Genomic DNA, 22,851 nt, shown 5'->3' with positions numbered 1-22,851 from the left:
ATGGGGTCAAATCAACGATGGTATCGTCAAATAGGAGAGACATTGCAGGCCAGTGTTTTGGCCTTCTAAAACGATTGGTCAAGGTGGAATGCTCCAATAGGATTCCCATTTCTTCTAATTCTCTTTGTAAACTTTTAGTCTTTTGCATTGTTTGTTTGTTTGTTTTACATGTTTCAGATGTTCCTTCAAGTTGAAGATAGATTACTTCCTAGTCCAAACCTGCCACAGGACGACGGGGGATGGGAGCAGGTAGGGTTTGAACCCTGGAACATCAATAAATCTGAATGACAGCCCAGCGCACAAACCGCACGACCAGGCAGCCATTGGACTGTTCCATATGTTATAGTAGCCATTAGGTTGTTGGCTATGAGGGAGATTATGTCCAACTTATTATAACGTTATTGGCTAAACTGTGGTCAACAATTTACATGGTCAACGACATTACAAAAAAAAAATAATTATCAAACTTGCCAACTTTAATCACCTTTTTTTAAACTCCTGACAGTCTCCCAGTTTAAAATCTTTACATTCTCTCAGCTCTCGTTTGGTCCTCTCCAGGAGGTCTTTTTTTTCTATGAATGTCGGCGACCTCATGTAGTCTGCCACTTGCTGGTACTGCTCATCTGCGAATCTGGCCAGTGAGATGAAACTATTCAAGGCTGACCTGTCGTAGCCACCGCTGCCATCTATTGGCTTCAACAGTAAACTGACAGTCTTAGAGGAACAAAAACACATTGGTCATTGGAAAGAAAAGTGAAAAATTTTTTTTTTTTTAAACCGAGGTTTTTGTAACAAGATCAAAGTAATTTTTACCTTCTCTAGATAATCATTGATTATAACTGCTGGAGTCTCCGACTTTGTCTCAGCCAGCCAGTTGCCATATGTTCCCAGTGCTTTAGCGTAAATCGACGAGTTTTCACGATTCTCAGAAGTCTGTAATTATAGAAAAAGAGTGCGCAATTGTATTTTTTAAAACTTTTTTTTTAAAAGATTGAAACCAAGGAAAGAGAAAATCAAAGAATGGGCCTATCATTAAAAGAGATTTGAGTCTTACAGAGAGGAATGGTGAGATATTGTTGACAGATCATGTGTGGTGCCTCAACAACCAACAGACTAAGGCATGGATGAAGGCTTAAATTATGTTTAAGCTTAGATTTAAATGCTACTGATAAGCACCCTACCAGGTGTCTGTTGATGAGATTCTTCATAATACTCAACGCAATGTTGACCTCTGACCTAGCCCAGAATAGTTTAGCTTCCTCTAGTTGAATTTCTTCCGGACTTGTCACAGTTGACTTACTCAGGTCCAGGCTCTTCAGTTCTCTGATAGCCTTCTCTGCAAGCTGTGGAAGTCAAAGTAAAAACAAGGTATAGGTATCATGTCGGGAATCATTTAAAGTGAACAGAATGAACCAGAATTAGTCCAGAATTGTATTCTACTTTTGTCTAAAGATGTCTTGTAGAATGAACAAACAAAAACAACCCTGGTATGTCAATTATTAAAAGTGATCGTTCAGGGTACAGTGGAATTAAGATTCGTCAGAAGAAAAGCTAGCTGGACAATGTAAAAGAATGAACCTCTCTATAGATATCTTGCTCTGGCTATAATTCAAAAAACAGAAATGGAAAAGTTGTTTGAGTGCTGGGACAAGTCCCAAAAAGCCCGCACTTCCCCGTGATGGAGGCTGTCCAGGCCTGAGCAAGCTATTATAGCACAGTGCAGGACAGGCCATTGTCCTTTTGGGTCATATTTCTCACAGCTATGGCCAAATTTCGATTCATGGTGCCCAGGCTGCAGGGAAGAAGAGGAACCCGTGCCTCATACTCTGTTTGACTGCCCCAGACTTGCTGATCTCCATCTCGACAGGTCTGGGAAACCAAAAATTCTCGACCTGTATGGCGACATTTATGCACTACGCAAGACAGCAGGGTTTCTGTCCAGGGCTTCTGCAAGAGAGGATTTGAGCCTCTCAAGCCCTCACTCAAATGGAGTTTGATGATGATGATGATAGTAATCTTGCCAAAAACAGCTGCACTGCAGACAACATTCAAGGGACAGATGAGATAAAAAGAACCCATGAACATCGAAAAGACTAACAGGAGAACAACCAAGGGGAAGTAGATGTCAAGATTTGAACTTGGAGACAGGTCACTATCAATAAACTTTCTATCAAACCTTGCATTTTACTTTTTTTTTTTTTTTAACACTGATAAAATTTGAAAGCAATCAACCTTGTATAAAGATACAGTCAAATAGAGGAAGATTCTTAACTAAATTCTGCCAATTATGCATTTAAAAAAAAAACTTGAATTACTTTATTTTTTTTTTTTAACACTGATAAAATTTGAAAGCAATTAACCTCCTATAAAGATACAGTCAAATAGAGGAAGATTCTTAACTAAATTCTGGCCTTTCCATTCTGCATTTTAAAAAAAAACGTGATAAATCTATTTTATCCTTTCTTTTTTAATTAGTAGAAACTATGACTAGTTATATCACGTTTTGTAAACTTCATTGTATCTGCACTACAAATAATACAATGTATCCAAACAAAAATGTATGACTGAATGCAAAAAATAAGACAAAGGTATCAACAATGAGGGAATAAAAAGGATTTATGAATGGGAAAAATGTCAAACTGGCAGACAATTCATTTTGTCTTGTGTTTGTAGATTTGAGAACCTTCTTAGATTATGTTTCTTGTTTGACTAAGTTGTTCTAAAGTTCATCTGTTTATTCCAAACCTGAAACTGCTTTGCTTTTCTCCCACTCACAGCCATGCACCAAAGAGACTTGACTGCCAGGTCTTGACCAGATGCTGTGCCACTAGCAGACATGAGTTTGCCCATTGTGGAGCACAGACTGAGTAATGGTTCCTTGTAGTGGAACTGATGACTGGGCACTCCTGTACTTCCCGAGTCAATGTCCACAAATAAAGACATTTCTTCTGGCCTGAAAAAGAGTTGAGCTTTTTGAATGAAAGACTTTTTTCTTTTTTTTTTTTCAACAAAGAAGTGAAGAAATAAAATAGGACATTCAAACTACCAAGAGAACAAAGATTATCTTCTTTTGTACCTTGATGAGTTCTCAATGAGACATTCCATTTGAACTAAACATTGAAGTTGGCTTAGAAATGGATAGAACGCCTGGCAACTTTCAACTTGAGGCTCAAATCTTTCAATCACATTCATCCTGTTGTAAAGAGACAGAGAAAACATTTAGCAACCAACAAAAAAAAAAAATTTCAATAAAAACTAGTATCTAGTTACCAATTTGAAATTTGCACATAGCTTATGCAAAAGTTGCTGTTAACTTTTTTTTTTTCCCCATCTGTTGGTTTACTGCTAATCCATCTGTAATTTGAAGCTATGTCTTTGCTTCTATATTTTATTTTCTGTTGTTTTTTTTGGTGTTTGTATTATGTTTCAAATGTTCATTAAGAGGACCTGACCAGGCAGCCATCCATTTTTTTGGAAGGTCATCTTCTAACCTTCTATATTTCAACTATAAAAGTAAGCTACATTCTATTTTCAGACCTTTTCAGATCTATAGGGCAGATGATGTTCAGGTCATTTGTTTCTAAGTGCTGCCTAATTAAATGACTAAATGCATGACGCGTAGGACGTAATCATCTTCTTTTTTGAAGTAACATCTGTATTATATAAGATAAGATAAGAAGGTCTATAGGTTGATTTCAAAATGTGTTTAGTAATTTGGATATAATGTATAAATATAAATACAGTTTATATTCCATTGGTAATTTGCTTATACACACACACAAATAAATAGATGTGGTTGAAGCTATTAACCTTTATTTATTAATAAGGCTTCTAGGCAAATAATTCAATTACTATTATTATTTAAAAAGAATGTTTTTCTATAGTATAATAACATTGAGATAACAAAGCTAAAGAGAATCACCTGGTCAAATCAACTAAGTCTTTAGCTGAAACCAAATGGTCCTCATGAAAACATTGCAAAGCTTGATATAAACACTGGTGGAATGGCGTTGCTTTATTGATTCTACAAGCAAAAAAAAAAAAATTGTATAGAAAACAAAAAAAAAAAGATTTTTCGTTAACTTTTATGTTTCATACTTTATTACAGATCCTAATGGTCAAGTTCTGGATCAAAATTTACCGAGCAGAAGGTAGCGTGTCCCACTGTCCAAGTTTCCATGCTGCCTGGTAGTGAAACTCTCTCAGCTGAAAAGCTTCGTCAGAAAGACTGGAAGTGTCTGCATCTCCTCTCAAACCAGATAGACACTGGCGCAGGATATAGTCTGCACCACAGGATTGAATGGCCTGATAACAATAGAAGATATGTTTTAAAATATGCTGAATTATTAGACTCCAGAGAATGCATGCATATTAAGTTTAAAAGATTCATTTTTATTTTTTCATGTTTTTTTTCTGAAAATGAAAAAAAAAAGTTCTGATGTGTAAAAGAAAAGGTGTATAATCAACTGTGCAGAATTGTGGGATATGTGTACTAACCTGTAACAGAGGTGTGATCAACTGTGCAGGATTGTGGGATATCTCAATGTCTAGAGTTGTCAAAGCTTTGGATTGTTGCCCTTCATGGAGATAACTCTCCACTCTGTAGAAACACATAAGAAATAATGTTTTTCAATTAAGGTTCTGATTAAATGAGCATAAGATTGAAACCTCTTGGGACGAAAATGGTGTCCAAGAAGTATAGCATTTAACTTCAGTCTAAGTTACAGCATTAAACTTCAGTCTAAGTTCCAGCATTTAACTTCAGTCTAAGTTCCAGCATTTAACTTCAGTCTAGGTTCCAGCATTTAACTTCAGCCAAAGTTCCAAACTGAAGCCGTGTAAAAAAGATCGAACCTAATCAGCTGAAAGTGTATGTCATATCATGTCATAGGAAAAGCTCTTTCTATGGCCTCAGAAACTCTACAACACAATGCCAAGGTCCCAGTGTTGATCATGATTTAGTCATTATTGACATGTAGAGTTGAAAGACTTTGTTCCATGGTCCCAGTATTTTAGGAAAATGTTGATGATGATTGAGTTGGTAATGACATGTGGAGTTGAAAGACTTTTTTCCATGGTCCCAGTATTTTAGGAAAATGTTGATGATTGAGTCATTAATGACATGTGGAGTTGAAAGACTTTGTTCCATGGTCCCAGTATTTTAGGAAAATGTTGATGATTGAGTTAGTAATGACATGTGGAGTTGAAAGACTTTGTTCCATGGTCCCAGTATTTTAGGAAAATGTTGATGATTGAGTTAGTAATGACATGTGGAGTTGAAAGACTTTGTTCCATGGTCCCAGTATTTTAGGAAAATGTTGATGATGATTGAGTTGGTAATGACATGTGGAGTTGAAAGACTGCTTCTTTAAAGTTTTTATTTTTGATTTATACAAATATGTTATAAGAAGCTACAATCAATTACTTTGTATATTCCAATATATATTAAACAGATGCCAAGGACTAAATCAATATTTATTGATAGATTTTAGCCTAATTGTATTTTACATTCGTATTCATACTGTAAATAGATACATTAAAACAACAACAACAACTATAAATCAATATTTTTTTGCTGTCTTGGCATATATTGTGCCTACTTTTAATGCCTGTTATATTTTCAAAGTGCCTTAAGCCTACATCACCCTTATTAACAGTATTATTTTTTAAAAATTACTATTATTTCTAATATTTTTTTTATCCCTGACAAAAGTTACAAATTTGGAGAACTTAGTTTTAAAGTGTCATACAAATATTTTTAAAATAAAAGTACACCCCAACCTGGCCAGTGGTTCAGCCCTCCTACCAGCTCCGCAGCCATAAATTCCATCTGGATCACCAATTTTTGTGTAGGCTTGCAGCAACAGACTCTGCAACTCGGGACCTTTTTCTTCCTGCGTGCTGGCCAAGGAGAGAGGATCTAATGAGGTCTCTTGACTAGACAAACTGGTGCTGCCATCAGAGTCAACACTTACAGCATTTCTAAACAAGAAGACATAAGGATTTTTTTTTAATAAGGAAGGTTAGAAAGGGAGAGACACAAGAGAGGCTTATGATCTGCTAATCATTTATTTTAAGTTTTACTGCCTGGGCATGCTACCCTGCCTCATAGTGGCGCCCGGGTGGAAACGATCGTAAGAGGAAACGATTAGGCTAAAGGGTAGCAAAACAAGACTCCCGTGGGGGTGCCTAAGGGGGTGCGAGAGCATCCTCATTGCACTGTGCGGAGTTGTAAAAAAAGCTCCCACAACCTTGTCACAATCCAGGCGCTGTTCCTCAAGGGGCCGTTACATAAATGGCATGTACCGCACGGTTAGCCTGGTATAGAAAAGGAAAATGACAGGGGTCTTAGAGTACGCTGCCTCTACCTGACAGTTTTAAGAAATAAATGGCATAAATAGAGACCAAACGTCATAGCCGGCCTGAACCCTGACCTGGGACGAGGCAGTGGAGATGAAATAGCTCTTTACCACATCACAGGTCTGATGTACTATCCTGTGATATGGCCATGAGCTATTGGTCTCCACTGACCACAGGTTGCCTACTACGACAATTGGTCTCATATAAACTGCCTGGCTATTTAAGAAATTTAAGTTTGAATCCCAATGTAAAAAAAAAAATTGAGTTAAGTTGTGCCTGATGAGTGGCTATAAGCAGCATGCATACCTTTCTTTCTTTTTTTAACCCAATATTCAAAACTGCAACATTGTTTTGCTGTAATAACTGGTGCAGCCTATGGTTACTTAATTTAGATATTTTTTAAAACCAATTGTTCAAAACAGTAACCTAGAAGTATTTTTATCAACTAATCTTGACATAATCAGAACAAGAAAACTTGAAATTACTTTCAAAAATTGTTTGTCAATTATGTTGAAAAATATAAGAATATATAAAATCTCAAACTATAAACTTACATTTTTACATCCCACCAAATCTCAGCAAACAAGATGGTGGAGAAATATGCTCCGCAAAAAAGAGCAGCTTGAGCGATGTCCAGATAATTTATGTCCAGCCAGAAGTTATTGTCCCAAGCAGTTTGTTCTGCCTCATTTCTAGTTAATCAAATAAAGCAAAAAAAAAAGTAATTTAGTAACCTAAGGGAAAAGATTATTATGAAGTTTAAAAAAAAGTTCAGAAATAATACAAAACATGCTTATTACCTTCCATTCAACCTCTTGCGCTGTCTCAAATACTGGATAACATTAATGAAGGTCATCAAAGATTCTTTCTTTCTCCATACAGGATCAGTTCCTAAATAGATAAAATGTATAATACAATCCACTTGATCTAATAGAAGGCAGAAGAGCCGCTGGTAGCCCATGTGTAAGGTATACTGATGTATGCAAATGTAACGTGAAGCTCTTCAAAATCGACACTAACAATTGGGAAAAAGAGGCACTTTGAGAGCACGCATAAAGTCCTGGATTGGTCCAAGATGCCTACACACCAGAAGTATAAAGAAGGATGAAAGTGCAACAGCGCCTGATGATTACAGATGCCGAATCAGTGTATCAAGGATTGGCCTCTTTAGTCACATGAGAAGTTGCAAAGGGAAAACCTCGTCTTTCAAGACGTAAAATGCCACAAAATTCACAACTAAATGGACACATTTTGATACAAATATAGGTCTCATGCCTTTGTGGGAGGGGAGGGCTGACCAGGATATTAGGTCACATAGTGTACCAGTACATGTAAGAAAAAAAACTTGTTTATTGTTAGATTGAAAAATCTCAAAGAGATATTAAAAGTAAACAAACAAAATGTGAGAGACAATATACTACTACTACAATATTTCCCAGAATTGATCACTTGAGCAAAGCAATGGCACTAGTTTACCTGAGACAGACACATGCTTGACAGACTGACAGAATGCTTGAAAGAAGTTGGACATTTGACGTGACAGCGTTAGTCTCACATCCTCATCTCCATGCTGTAGGATGTCATGAATCAGGTAGGGTAAACCTTCTTCGCAGAACTGGCTCTAAAGGAACAATACAGATTTAAGTATTTGAAAGCATAAACTAAGCTGTCATTTGGTGTTAAACTTAGATTCTAAAAGAAAGATATCCCAGACCCTGCCGGCACCTCTATCAAGTTGGGAGGAGCAATTAACTGATCAATATGATTTTTGGGTTTAGGGGAAAACACTAGCAAAAGTTTATGAAACACTGTTATAACCCAATGCAATACAGCATAAACAAGTTAGCTGACTTTCAAAATAGTGAAAAAGCATTGAACTGTTTAATTTTTGTTCATTTTAGGGTTCTTGCCTACATCTGATATCACATGCCTAAAGAGTTGAATTAAATAAGATGTGTTCTTTGTGAATTTCAATTGTGTCTCTGTGTTCTTTGTGAATTTCAATTGTCTGTAAAAACTTTTTTTTACAAAATGTTTTGAGCCCAGATTTTGTCAGTTTTACTGAAAAATGATTTTTTTTTTTAAATTTCTTTTGTAAGCCGAGTCTTTGATGCTCTGGTTCAAATCTCTTTTGGGGACCTGTGGTGGTAGGGGGAAGGGGGGGATATCTGGGAGAAAGTCAGTGAATGCCTTTTTCTTAAGTATACACTCAATTAATAGAATGAAATAACAGACTGAATGAATGATCCATTCAAAACATGCTTTGTCTGAATAATTCTATTTTTTTTTTAAAAAAAGGAACTTTTTAATCATATAATGAAATATTGAATAATAATTATAATTAACACCAAAAGAATCAAAGCATTATTTATAATTTGCAAAAGTTAATTTATAACATTACTTTGAGTATTTATAACATTACTTTGAGTGCACAAATGGGATGTATCTTGTTGAGGAGCTCACATTGAACTAGACCAGACATCAGGAGGCAAGCCGTCAGCTGTTTAATCCAGACATCATGTGACAAGTCTTCCCCCATCCAGAGACTGACATTGTCTACTGTAGCTACATTGCCTTTCACAGCTCCAGGAGCGTCTTTGATCTTCTAATCAATTGTTAACAAAAAATAAAACAAATTTACTGAAAGAAGACAAGTTATTGGTATGCTAGGGTCAAAGGCTGATGAATTATGAAATGTGATTGCTAATTAGACAGTGAAATAAAAACATCTGTAAATTAAATGAAGTAAAAGAATTTGTTTCAACTGATTTAGTCTAGTTTTTAATGATTGGCAGAAATGAAATAGTTAATTTTTCTTCGTCTAAAAGTAACATTACTAAAAAGTGATACTGTTGGAAAACGTTTCATATCAATACATATTTAGTGGCTTTTTTTGTGTGTGTGTCTTGTTGTATTTTCTTATCGGAAAGATAATGACCTTATTGCTACATCTGTAGGCATGCAAGTAATGAAACAAGAAACTTTTGTCTTGCATAGTCTTCTTATAGTCTGCTTCAAACTGGATGCCAGATTTTGTTGCCAGAACAGTCTGAAGAATTTGGCCAGCAGTTTTAACAATTTCAATGCTGAAAGAAAATATAAAAATACATATAAAAATAAAGAGTTTTATTTATTTATAATTCTCTCTACGTATGATTAGGTGCTAGAAAAATATATGACAAGTTACCTTAAAATAAAAACCAACATTATTTACATCTAATATATAATGTACAATGTAGGGGGAATAAGTATGCATGTATGTATTTCAAAGAAATTAAATCTGTTTGACCCATGTTTTCTTCTTCTTCTTCTAACCAGCTTTTTGTTGCTGAGCTGTAAACTCTTTTGCTGACTGCAAAGAAAAAATAGTGTGCTGTTTTCTTCAGTTGTTCAGGACTGCCAATGTTGATAAAACGGTACAGATCCTTAGTTAAAAATGCTAATCTTAAGATATGTAAAGTTAACCTACCAAAACCAGAGGACCCTAAAAAAATTGACACACTATAGAAGCAAGAGAGTTAAAAAGATTTAAGCTAATAAGGCATCTTGACATACATTTTAACTATAAAAAACAGCATAGAGGCCTTTTATAATATATATAAAAAAAAAACAGAACAAAATATAGAGGCCTTTTATAATATTACAAAGTTAAAAAAAAACCAGAACAAAACATAGAGGCCTTTAATAATATAACAAAACAAAACAAGAGAAGCCAAGCCAGGTACACAATAGCTAGTGTATAATAAGTTTCAATATTGAAGGATTAGAAAGAGCTCACTTTTCATCCAGCAAGCAGTAATCTAGAGCATGAAGCAGCCAGCAATATTTCTCATAGTCTTCACCCTTGTAATAATCAAAGGCTGCAGCATAGCTTGGCTCTCGTGGCTGAGACAAGGACCAACACTGGAGATCTATGGGCCCGATGGCCCCAAGACAAGATGCAGAGGCAGACACGACCTTCTTGCAGCTTGAACTCATTAGTTTGACCAGTACACTCACCACCTTCTTTAAACAATTCAAACCTGGAAGTGGAAAAATAAAGAAGTGCTACCACACTTATGACTTAAATGTATGATTATTAAAATTTAATTTTTAAAAACCTGAATGTCTTCCAACCTTAATAACAACTTTCACCTTTACAATAAATATACAATCAAATTATTATCTTCTTATCTTATAAATTATAAACATTCCTTTGAAAAATAAGATAATTATGCTTTATGTGTATCCAACTGTTAATTGGGTTAGGCATGTTAATTAGAGACCTATTCTTAGTGATGGGAACTAAACTAAATTTTTTTAGTTAAACTAAAACTAAGTTTGAACTAAAAAAAAGTAATTAAACTTTTAGTTAATCACAAATTGAAAAAATTAGTTAAACTAAACTAAGAAACTTTAGTTAAACTTTTACTAACTATTTTGACCTTTTTTAAGGACGAAACAGCCAAACATGAAAAATATAAAGCACAACCAATCTCTTTAGCAAAATGTAATAAACATTTATTTGTGCACATGAACAAAGATTTAAATGTCTTTATGGGATAGATGTAGATCTTAATAGAATCACTAGAATTAGAATGATACTATTATAGAAAGAAATTAGAAGTAATTGTCCAAGTTCTAACATAAGTTACCTTTAGAAGTAATGATAAAACTGCACTCTAACTAACTCGACCTAGATTCTAGAATATTCTGGATCTAATATCTTCTACAAACGAAATGATCAGAAATATAACCTGGATCTAGAATTAGATCTAGCTACTAGACCTAGATCAGATAATTAATATTTTAATCTAAAAATAATCTAAGAAATACTAGTTACTACTACTACTACTATATCTAAAATCTAGATAGAGTCTAGTAGATATCTTAGTAACTCTAGATCTAGAGATTTTAGATTATTATAATTATGATTATAACTAGATATGGGTATTTATGTCTGTATACTCTATAGTAGTTAATACTAGATCTAGTCTAATAGAGCTAGTTAGTAGATATAAGTATAATTATAATAGAAGTACATGTAGATCTAGTCTAGAACTCTAGATTTAGTTAATTTAGTATTAGATCTAGTATATGACGACTATTATTAGTTAGTTAGATACAGTTAGTATTATAGTCATTATATATCTATCATCTATGCATCTTAGGTCTTAGTAGGCCTATAATAAATAATCTAGATATAATATATCTAGATCTAATAATCAAATCTAGACTCTAATTCTAGAATAGTAGAATCTCTAAACTAATAGATCTAGTCTAGTCTAATAAAGTAAAGTAATATAGATTTCAATTAATAGATCTATATTATTGACTTATAATTTTAAATTTACATCTAGATCTAAGACTACTAAGAGTTAGACTCTACTTAAGACTAAGAGACTAAAATAATTAAATATAGACTATTATGACTATAGATCTAATAGTAGTAATAGACTAATACTAATAGACTAGACGTCACTATACTCTAACTCTAGATCTATCTAATAAAAAGTTTTAAAATAAAAAGAGAAAGAGTCGACATTTCTTTTAGATCTATAGTAAAGCAAAATTCTTTGTTTGCAGCTATACAGCAACACACTGGTGTTTTAAAAAAAAAAGCAACAAAATGTAGATCAATAGAAGCAAGGAATTATCAGGATTTATCAAGCAGCGAAACTTGCTAGAAATATAATGAACACGTTTATTTTTCTTGCCTTTCATATACATTGAATTGGCGGGAATAGCGACCATTATAGGGTAAAGGTCAAAAGGCTTTCTAGTGACCTGTGCACCCTCTAGTTATTTCTCCTCTCTATTATTTATTACATATATTCTCCAAATTACATAGATCTAAATATTTATTGGTATGTCTGTTAAAAAAGTTTGTAAAATTTGTAATTAAACTTTTTAGTTTGTACCTAAAAAAAATTAATTAAACTAGGATTTTAACTAAACTTTTTTTTTAAAAATTAAACTTTGGCCTTAACTAATTTTTTTTTAGTTAAACTAAAAGTTAGCAACTTTTTAGTTAACTTTTGCCCATCACTACCTATTCTCTATGTCATTGGTTTTGATGATTGTTGATTTGGTCAGCATGTTTCATTCTCAATAGACATTAGGTAAGAAGAAGCACTTGTATAACTTTGTCTTAGCATATGGAATAAGAAATGTTAATTGGAGAATTTTTTTTTTTTTTTTCTTTCTGTTTTTGACTTATAAAAATAGAACTTTAAATATTTTGACAACAAAACAATGTAATTTAGATTGTTTTATAGAGAAACACAAAATGTGCCAGATTTTTCACCCTTACCAGTTTGTGATGTAGAGAGAGAGTAGAGTTGTTGTTGTTTGGCCAGGATGGAGATGGTCAGTTGGTTGAGTCTGTTGGCCAGACCTTGAGATGGGGAATAGAACAGTACTTGATGAACTAACAGAAGCTGTTCAAACATCTGGAAACAAAATATTTGTGTGTTATGTACATCTAGAAACAAAGAGACAAAATATTTTTGTATTATGTACATCTAGAAACAAAGAGACAAAATATTTTTGTGTTATGTACATCTAGAAACAAAGAGAAAAAATATCTTGTGTTATGTACATCTAGAAACAAAGAGACAAAATATCTTTGTGTTATGTGCATCTAGAAACAAAGAGACAAAATATTTTTGTGTTATGTGCATCTAGAAACAAAGAGACAAAATATTTTTGTGTTATGTACATCTAGAAACAAAGAGACAAAATATTTTTAAGTTATGTACATCTAGAAACAAAGAGACAAAATATCTTTGTGTTATGTACATCTAAAAAGAAAAGTTCAATGTCAATAATATATATATCCTAAGGGTTATATTCAGCTTACTTCCAGGAGAGAGGCAGCCTCTTTCTTTACTGAACTCATTTTACAATTAGCTTCCTCTAGACCTTGGACATCAGGAAGTGGATTCAGTAATTCTATTGCTTTAACAAGTTCCACAGAGTCCTTGAATGGAACTGTTAGGATGGCTTCAATAAGCTGTGAGACTTTCAGACAGATGGCTGGACTCCTACATGCATTACCAGCTGCTGTGTCAACTATCAGATGAATATAATTAGCCATCTCCTGGCAAAGTAAAAAATATAAATAATAAGTAATAAATAATAATAATAAGTCCTTCTCCAGTTGTTCTTTATTCACATGCATATTGATATTACTGATATTAATTGTAAATAAAAAAAAATTTGTGGAGTGTGATATTGACATTCACAGAAGGGAAGAACTAGCTCTCGATCGATCCTCATGGCGTGAAGCTGTGATGCTCGGAGTCTCGAGATTTAAAGCAAGAAGAGTGGCCAGCATGAATGAAAGAGCGCCGAACCAACAAAAAGCTGAGAGAAGAAGCAGGCCTATCTGACCAAACCAACCCATGCCACATATGCGGCCGGCTTTTCAAGTGAGGATTGGACTGTACAGTCATCTTCAAGTTCATAGTATATGAGAAATGTGCTCATCTTCGATCACGAAATAGGAGCTATATGTTAATTTTAAATTTAAAAAATGAGTAAATTATTCAATGTATTTCATGTCAGAAATATTTAGTCAAGTAAAGATAGGGAGAATGGCTAAGTTATAAGGAACTTTGTTTCCTAATCCAGGGTCATGGGTGGAAACCCAAAGAGAAAACTGGTTATCTGAACTTTATGATTTTTAGGACATCCCTGATTCCACACTTTAGTTAAAGAAAGTATTCACCGTTGGTCATTGTGCCAGACACATAACATTCTTGTTCACCAACAGCCTGAGAAACAGCTGAGCTTTACGTCATCTGCCACATGTACTGCAAGGTCTTAAGGGGAGCCTACCTGACCTTAAAATTAACTCCATTTTAAGTAGTAAGACTTACGTCTGGACAAATGATCAAAGCTTCCTTGCAAAGGTTATACAAAATATCTAAGGCAGTCAAAATTTTCTCCTCTTCATAACTTGGGCTAGATACACACTGAGTGTCACCACTGCTCCTGGGGATGTATGTTTGTAAAACCTCATAGATAGTTGTAGCATGTCACACTGGTGTAGAGGAAAGGGAGTCTCACAGATAAAATAACCTAGTGTGCTTTGGTGAATTTTGTGAATACAGAGAGTGAAAGAGTAAATAGTGAACATGAATTATGGAAGTAAGGTCGCATGAAAGGTTAAGAATTTTTAGTCAATTAAGTTTTCAAGTCAGTAGTGTAGCTTGCTAAGTTTCTAGTCAGTTGTGTTGCAAGCTAAGTTTCTAGTCAGTTGTGTTGCAAGGTAAGTTTCTAGTCAGTTGTGTTGCAAGCTAAGATTCTAGTCAGTTGTGTTGCAAGGTAAGTTTCTAGTCAGTTGTGTTGCAAGGTAAGTTTCTAGTCAGTTGTGTTGCAAGGTAAGTTTCTAGTTAGTTGTGTTGCAAGGTAAGTTTCTAGTCAGTTGTGTTGCAAGGTAAGTTTCTAGTCAGTTGTGTTGCAAGGTAAGTGTCTAGTCAGTTGTGTTACAAGGTAAGTTTCTAGTCAGTTGTGTTACAAGCTAAGTTTCTAGTCAGTTGTGTTGGAAGGTAAGTTTCTAGTCAGTTGTGTTACAAGCTAATTTTCTAGTCAGTTGTGTTGCAAGGTAAGTTTCTAGTCAGTTGTGTTGCAAGGTAAGTTTCTTGTCAGTTGTGTTGCAAGGTAAGTGTCTAGTCAGTTGTGTTACAAGCTAAGTTTCTAGTCAGTTGTGTTGCAAGGTAAGTTTCTAGTCAGTTGTGTTACAAGGTAAGTTTCTAGTCAGTTGTGTTACAAGCTAAGTTTCTAGTCAGTTGTGTTGCAAGGTAAGTTTCTAGTCAGTAGTGTTACAAGCTAAGTTTCTAGTCAGTTGTGTTGCAAGGTACGTTTCTAGTCAGTTGTGTTGCAAGGTAAGTTTCTAGTCAGTTGTGTTGCAAGGTAAGTTTCTAGTCAGTTGTGTTGCAAGGTAAGTTTCTAGTCAGTTGTGTTGCAAGGTAAGTTTCTAGTCAGTTGTGTTGCAAGGTAAGTTTCTAGTCAGTTGTGTTACAAGCTAAGTTTCTAGTCAGTTGTGTTGCAAGGTAAGTTTCTAGTCAGTTGTGTTGCAAGTTGGCTGGTCAGTGAAATAAGTCTTGTGAAGTCAAATAGTGGATTTAGTGATAGGACCTAGTTACAAGTGAAGTTAGAATGTTAACAAAGTATATGTACATATTGAAAAAGAAGTGATCTGTGTAAAATTGTTTTCATTTATTATCTTCATGGAATTTGGATTAATTATAGGCAAATAAATAACATTACATCAGGCAAATAGTTATTGAAATTGTTGTTAGTCCATTCTTTGGACTGTGTCACGGATGAATGTGTGCATGTATGTATAATCTATTTTTACAATCTGCGGGAATGACCGGAAGTGTGTTTTGCTGTCAGACAGAGAGACCAGCGTGTGTGTGATATGCAGTAAAGCTGATTAAAAGTTTATGTGTTTGATCTAGAGGTTTCATTGTTTTATTTCGTTAACTAGAACTGAACCAGGGACACCTAGACGTAGCGAGACCTAAGGTAGATTCTATCGAGTTATTATTATAAATATAATAAGGAATCTGTGACAGACTGTAAAGCTGCATCCTACGAAATAAATGTATGATATTCATTATCTCATTTGCAGGGAGTCTGGGAGGTTTTAACTCTTTCTCTCCATAATTATTTTCCTTGACTCAATGGCATTATTCATTATGCTCATTCTTTGTTCACTTCCCAGTTAACTTCAAGAACTTAGTGATCAGAAACTATTTTATTTGGTATAAAATTAAAAGGGAACGCATGTTCTTTTTAAATTAAATATATAACAGACTAGACATATGTTACCCGCGACCCGCGGGTCTTTATTTGCGCATTACTTTTGATATAGTCACTGAGAGTGTTTTGTAAACAATTAAACGAAATAGTAATGTAATAAGTAAAGCGAATGTGTCAATGTAAAAATAATGTGAATGAAGCTATCAAATGAAAATAGCTAATAGGGGAAAATCCATTTTTTTTTTAAAATTAAAACATTTGCTTTTGAATAATCTAGTGGATTGGATTTAGATGTATGTTAAACTTAGCTAATGATCCTTTCACGTTATTTCTCTTTCGCTACGAAAATAAAATTAGTTTTGCGAAAATGGGTATACCCGAAGTCGATACATTCTTATCTATTAAAAACGAAAAGAGCGATAGCTTTGTTAAATAAATGAGATTATAAAGTGAACAATTAAACGAAATAATTTTTAGTTCGCGATTCATGAATGAATATAGATCTAGGCCTATCTCAACTCGGCTTCGCAGCTTTCGTAAACGAATGTAGATTTAGAAAACCAAATTTGAATGTTTATTTGATCAAAATATGAAATGAATGGACTTTAATTAATATATTTACATGGTAAATTATAAAACTATCTGTGCGAAGAGAAGTTTTATCATCTTATAGTTGGATTAGAGTTTTAGATCTAGGGATGGGATTATAAAGTGAACAATTAAACGAAATAATTTTTAGTACGCGATTCATGAATGAATATAGATCTAGGCCTATCTCAACTCGGCTTCGCAGCTTTCGTAAACGAATGTAGCTTTAGAAAACCAAATTTGAATGTTTATTTGATCAAAATATGAAATGAATGGACTTTAATTAATATATTTACATGGTAAATTATAAAACTATCTGTGCGAAGAGAAGTTTTATCATCTTATAGTTGGATTAGAGTTTTAGATCTAGGGATGGGATTATAAAGTGAACAATTAAACGAAATAATTTTTAGTACGCGATTCATGAATGAATATAGATCTAGGCCTATCTCAACTCGGCTTCACAGCTTTCGTAAACGAATGTAGCTTTAGAAAACCAAATTTGAATGTTTATTTGATCAAAATATAAAATGAATGGACTTTAATTAATATGTTTATGTGATGTGTTAAAGTATAAAACTATCTGTGCGAAGAGAAGTTTATCATCTTAGAGTTGAATTAAAGTTTTAGATCTAGGGATGGGATTATAAAGTAAACAATTAAACGAATTAATATTTAGTACGCGATTCATTACGGAATTGTCTAATGAAAGAATGTTCGTCAGGAAATCTGTAATCACAGATATAAGGAACTAATTAATGTAAAAAATGCTTTTGAAACACAAAATTGAAGGTTAATTTTATTATATAATGAAATCAATGGATCTTCTTTTGTCTTTTCATGTGTCAAAGTAAAAAACTATCTGCGCAAAGTGTATTTCTTAAAATTAGATCTAGGTCTAAATCCTTTCTATCTTTTCTCATGTTAACATTGTAGACATGGCCTAGATCTATAAAATACTATAGCTGTAATAGAGTCGGACAACTTTATTTTTTTTGAGGGTCTTAAGTTTGTTTTAGGGCTACAATACATACACTACGGTCTAAGTTGGTACCCAAGGAACATTCCTGCCTAGTTTTATCAAGATTGGTCAAGCGGTTTTGATGTCTATAAGTAACATACATCCATACATACATACATACACCACACATTCTACTTTATAATATAGATTAGTGTTTGTAAACCAAAAATTAATTTAATGAAGCCAAATCAACAATGGCATCGTCAATTAGGAGAGAAAGAGTTCAGCGACTCTTGATACAGCAACGAGCGTACAAAGTCTTGCTTAGTCATTGAATAAAACTATTTAAAATAATACAAGACATAAAAAATATGGACTTACTAAGGGATACAACACATACCTATCTCCTAAGATAATTAGAATCCTGTTGAGAACATCTCTAATGAATGATGCCCATCCATCCCCGAGTCCATCGGCGAGGTCCACTAGTACAATGTTGACAAACAGACCATACATCTTCAGATATCGAACTTGATCATATGGCTGGTGGGCTCGCCACAACAAAGTGGATAGTGAGAGTAACACTTGGCTAATTCCATCCTAAACAAGAAAACAGCAGTGACAGAAGTGCATATTAATTCTATGGTTATTTTCCCACAATGATTGACATGTTCTTGTAAGTTTTTGACATGACAAAGTAAGATTTTATTGATGCTTATGTTTTTTAAAATGTACTATTTATGCTTAGGCAAGGACATTTCCAGATTTTTAAAGAATATTTGTTCCATTCTAGGTTGAGAAAACTTTTTAATGAGAGAATTCAAAGTCTGACAGACATGAGAACAAGACTCAATTGTGTCAACAAGTATTTCTGTTTATGGAGAAAATTATTAAATAGTTCATTATGTGCATTCATCAAATATCTAACCTCTAAAGAAGTATAATTATTCAACTATATGTCCTGACTTAAGCATTAGTGAGGGATAACCAGTTTTAATACAGTTATTTAAAAGTGGTCACTGGTTGAAATTCAACATATAGTAATTAAGAAAAATATTTCAAGTTAATTAAATACTGAAAATGAATCTGAATGAAAGTTAAAGTTATATCTGAATAATTACAATAATTAAAGAAAGGCAATATCACTCTTGTTTTAGGGACCATGACTGAAAACTGGTTGTGCACTACTGCTACAAATTTATTGGAACCATAAGAGTGACTATTTAAAACTGCAACTACACGTCTACGATCCATTACTGGCTACTGTTTCAACACTATAACACTATGGTACCCCCTTTTCCCATTCATCTTTGCCTGATATCTCTGCCCCCTTCCGATTTCCAGCGCTTTTACACCAGCGTAGCTCATTTCTTTTCTGCATCGATAGAGAACAACATCAGACAGATAAGTTAACTTAAGACTATTTTGTGTGAATTGTTTGTTATTTTTTTTATGTTTTGTAGTTGATGAAGGCCTCGTGGCCCAAACGTCCTTTGTTTTACTTGGTCCTGCAGGGTTACATATATGCATGTTTTTCGTATTTTCTATACTGTTTCAACACTGCTGCAGTAAACTTAGAGGAACCATGATCACATTTCAAGCAGGTATATTTCACTCTGGTCTTTCTTTACAACTCTATACTTGTTACCAATGTGGACAAAATCAAATGGTACTTAATGTTTTGACAAACAACAACAGCCAATAAAAACAGTTTAAAGTTTCAATTAGAATGTGTTAGTGACGGAGTCTGACTTACGGGTGATTTGACAAGCACATTAATGAGGGTTGTCTTCTCTTTGTTCTCGACAATAAAGTTTTGCGCCAAGTAATCCAGTGTTGTCCTCACTATCTCACCATTGTAAAAAGGAGGATTGGGTTCGAAACTCAACAAGCTGCCACTGTACAGAAATAAATAGAAGACATTATTCTTGAAATGTGGATGTGGTGGCTGATGGTTAAGAACTTGGTTTCTAAACCTGACATCCTAGGTTCAAATCTTGGTAAATTCTGGGATTTTGAATTTCTGAATTTCTAGGGCACCTCTGAGTCCACCCAACTCTAATGGGTACCTGACTTAAGTTGGGGAAAGTAAAGGTGGTTGGTCATTGTGCTGGCCACAACAACTTGCTTGTTAACTGTTGGCCATAGAAACAGATGACCTTAACATCATCTGCCCCATAAAATTGCAAGGTCAGAAAGGGAAATTTTACTTTTTAATTCTTTAAACAGTTGAATTCTATAATACATTTGTCATTATGACGGATGAATTAATTGAGTTAAAATCTGATGAATTGAACAATAAAGGATGAACATACAGACATTGTGAGTAGTCTAGCCTACTCATCAATTATTCTTTTTATTGTTTAACAAATGTTAATGCTGTGAAAACATGCTCATTGCAGACTGGTCTAATTTCTTTTGCAGACATAGGGGTTAGAGGTCAATAATCTACCTATTTAAAATTCCTTTTCTCAATAGGGATCGTAACTAAAGATCCCCCCCCCTCCGTTCAGAAACAGCAAAGTTATTACACATTGTAAATTACCTAAATTCATTATTGTCCAGGTACAAGCAGTTTAAAACTCTCATGATGATGGCCTCCAAGTTTTCTACTACACTCTCATTAATCTCCTGGAAAAAAAAATATATATAAATGTTTCCCTTTAAATTTGACCTCATCAAATAGGAGAGCATCAATAAACAATTTTGTTTTTTTTTTCTGCAGTTCTTCCAATTAATTAAGCTTGATTATTTTAACTAGTTCATAAATCAATTTTACCTTGTCAGACAGTTCTAATTTTAGAATCTCATAGCAGTCTGTTGCTTTCTTAAGCAGTTTGTGCGAAACTGGTTCCACAAGAGTTTGCTTGGCACAGTCTGCTGCAAACAATGGCAGGATGTAAATGAGGATGTGCGGTAGAGCAGACAAAAGGCCAGGATGGAGATCTATGCCAACCAACTTTAAAATTCTAGCCACTTCATCCAGCTTCATCTTGTTGATCAATGTCTCTGTCACTATCAGATCCTGATGAGCCCTGGAGTTCATTGAAGGCAGTTATAAGGCAAAGTAACTGGATTAAACACTTTACCAAAGATTTTACAGAGAAAAAAATTAAAAACAACTCAAAAAGGTAAATAGAAAAAAAAAGATATATTTCAAATGCTACAATGCATACAGGAAAGAACCTTTTCTTTCTATGTGGAATAAATAGATCATGGTGTGAAATAAAAAAATAATAATTACTTTTATTTTCACTTCATAAGATACAAATATGTTTTAACATGAAAAAAATTGTGTCTGAATCTAAAGGGAGGCGCCCTTCAAAATCCCAGTCTTCACTAGGATTTGAACCCAAGACTCTGATTCAGAAGCCAAGCACTTAACCTCTCAGCCACTTTGCCTCCATCCACCTTTTGAGAAGACCTGAAATCCGTAGGCACTTATGTGGGAAGAGAGGCTGTGGATGTCACTTGCCTCCCCATCTCCAAAATGGTGTGGGAGGATCTAAGTAATAAAGTGGGAGGATCTAAGTAATAAAGTGGGAGGATCTAAGTAATAAAGTGGGAGGATCTAAGTAATAAAGTGGGAGGATCTAAGTAATAAAGTGGGAGGATCTAAGTAATAAAGTAAGTGGGAGGATCTAAGTAATAAAGTAAGTGGGAGGATCTAAGTAATAAAGTAAGTGGGAGGATCTAAGTAATAAAGTAAGTGGGAGGATCTAAGTAATAAAGTGGGAGGATCTAAGTAATAAAGTAAGTGGGAGGATCTAAGTAATAAAGTGGGAGGATCTAAGTAATAAAGTAAGTGGGAGGATCTAAGTAATAAAGTAAGTGGGAGGATCTAAGTAATAAAGTGGGAGGATCTAAGTAATAAAGTAAGTGGGAGGATCTAAGTAATAAAGTGGGAGGATCTAAGTAATAAAGTAAGTGGGAGGATCTAAGTAATAAAGTAAGTGGGAGGATCTAAGTAATAAAGTAAGTGGGACGATCTAAGTAAGAAGGTAAGAGAGGGGAGGAATGTTGATTTCTCGAACTCACCTGACAAATTGCTCCACACATGTAAAGTTGAGGAGCTGGAACGGAAACTGTTGTACTGAAGAGTTGACAACTCCCTCATTCAGCCAATTGTGGACCAAGTACGGGAGCTGATACTCAACATATGTTCTAACATCTGGATAGCTTACAGCCCTACAGGCAAGATTCAGCATCTGTAAGAAACAGGATTGTGTCAGTTAGGCTTATCGGGCAACAGGGTTAGTCTTGGGATAATTTTGTTTGGGTTTTTTTGTAAGCAACTTATCCATATTGTAATATGATACATGATTGACAAAGTATATAATAAAAAGTAATGTTCCTTTGATTGTCTGTATTGAGATATATTGTGATATATATGTAATTGTGCAACACTATAATAAAATTCTTAGCTCCACCAGCCTGCTTTTTACCAGGACTTTACAAAATGCCTATATTCATGAACCCACCCAAATGGGATTTTTTGACTCTGTGAAAAACAATGGCTGTCTCCATGTATTTACAATTTTACAGATCAAACATGTGAATTAATGTGAAAATGTCTGAAAATGTGCAATAATCATGAACCAGGAACTAGTATAAACCTAAAGTTGATAGATTTTTGGTTAAGTTAGACTCTACCAGCCTGCTTTTTATCAGGACTTTCTCAAAATGTCTATATTCATGAACCCACCAAAAATGGGATTTTTTTACACTGTGAAAAACAATTACAACAATGCGGTAGAACTTTTATATTAGCCACAGCTAATGGCTGCCGTCATGTGTTTACAATTTTACAGTTCAAACATGTGAATTAATGTGAAAATGTCTGAAAATATTCAATAATCACCAGGCACCAGTATAAGCCTAAAGTTGATTGATTTTTAAGTTAAGTTAGACTCTAAGAAGTCTAAAGTCTATTGAAAATGATGTTTTTACATCCATTTGTAACTAGACAGAGCTCAACAGATAAAAAGAAACATGAACTGTATTAGATCTAGAGCTACAGAGATAGTTAAAAACAAAAAAAGAGGGTTAATAGCGGACAGTTAAGTCTAGGGACTAAGTTTTGACCCTCAGGAATAATGGACAGTTAAGTCTAGGGACTAAGTTTTGACCCTCAGGAATAGCAGACAGTTAAGTCTAGGGACTAAGTTTTGACCCTCAGGAATAGCGGA

General features: G+C 34.2%; 1 protein-coding gene across 2 annotated transcripts in view; it reads right to left on the bottom strand.

The window, feature by feature from the left end:
* LOC106052275 (serine-protein kinase ATM-like) overlaps positions 1-22,851 on the bottom strand; it is a 63,162-nt gene that overhangs the window by 14,622 nt on the left and 25,689 nt on the right. Inside the window, exons 24-46 of one of the 2 annotated variants that reach the window (XM_056032552.1) lie at positions 21,701-21,870; positions 20,442-20,697; positions 20,208-20,293; positions 19,419-19,560; positions 18,063-18,262; positions 14,223-14,331; positions 13,202-13,441; positions 12,653-12,791; positions 10,139-10,382; positions 9,299-9,446; positions 8,783-8,965; positions 7,837-7,981; positions 7,161-7,251; positions 6,915-7,052; positions 5,782-5,982; positions 4,498-4,600; positions 4,142-4,305; positions 3,923-4,024; positions 3,077-3,193; positions 2,746-2,953; positions 1,182-1,343; positions 814-933; positions 485-714 (exon numbers count right to left, since the gene is read on the bottom strand). In XM_056032552.1, the coding sequence (XP_055888527.1) occupies positions 485-714; positions 814-933; positions 1,182-1,343; positions 2,746-2,953; positions 3,077-3,193; positions 3,923-4,024; positions 4,142-4,305; positions 4,498-4,600; positions 5,782-5,982; positions 6,915-7,052; positions 7,161-7,251; positions 7,837-7,981; positions 8,783-8,965; positions 9,299-9,446; positions 10,139-10,382; positions 12,653-12,791; positions 13,202-13,441; positions 14,223-14,331; positions 18,063-18,262; positions 19,419-19,560; positions 20,208-20,293; positions 20,442-20,697; positions 21,701-21,870 (3,698 nt within the window). Of the gene's footprint in view, positions 1-484; positions 715-813; positions 934-1,181; positions 1,344-2,745; positions 2,954-3,076; positions 3,194-3,922; positions 4,025-4,141; positions 4,306-4,497; positions 4,601-5,781; positions 5,983-6,914; positions 7,053-7,160; positions 7,252-7,836; positions 7,982-8,782; positions 8,966-9,298; positions 9,447-10,138; positions 10,383-12,652; positions 12,792-13,201; positions 13,442-14,222; positions 14,338-18,062; positions 18,263-19,418; positions 19,561-20,207; positions 20,294-20,441; positions 20,698-21,700; positions 21,871-22,851 lie in introns of both variants that reach the window. The other variant, XM_056032551.1, reaches the window with a different exon arrangement.

The sequence above is a fragment of the Biomphalaria glabrata genome, chromosome 6 (assembly GCF_947242115.1).
Source record: "Biomphalaria glabrata chromosome 6, xgBioGlab47.1, whole genome shotgun sequence".
Classification (NCBI taxonomy): Eukaryota; Metazoa; Mollusca; class Gastropoda; family Planorbidae; genus Biomphalaria; species Biomphalaria glabrata.
Note: the sequence above shows the minus strand (reverse complement) of the source record. Positions and strands in the feature narration are given on the sequence as shown.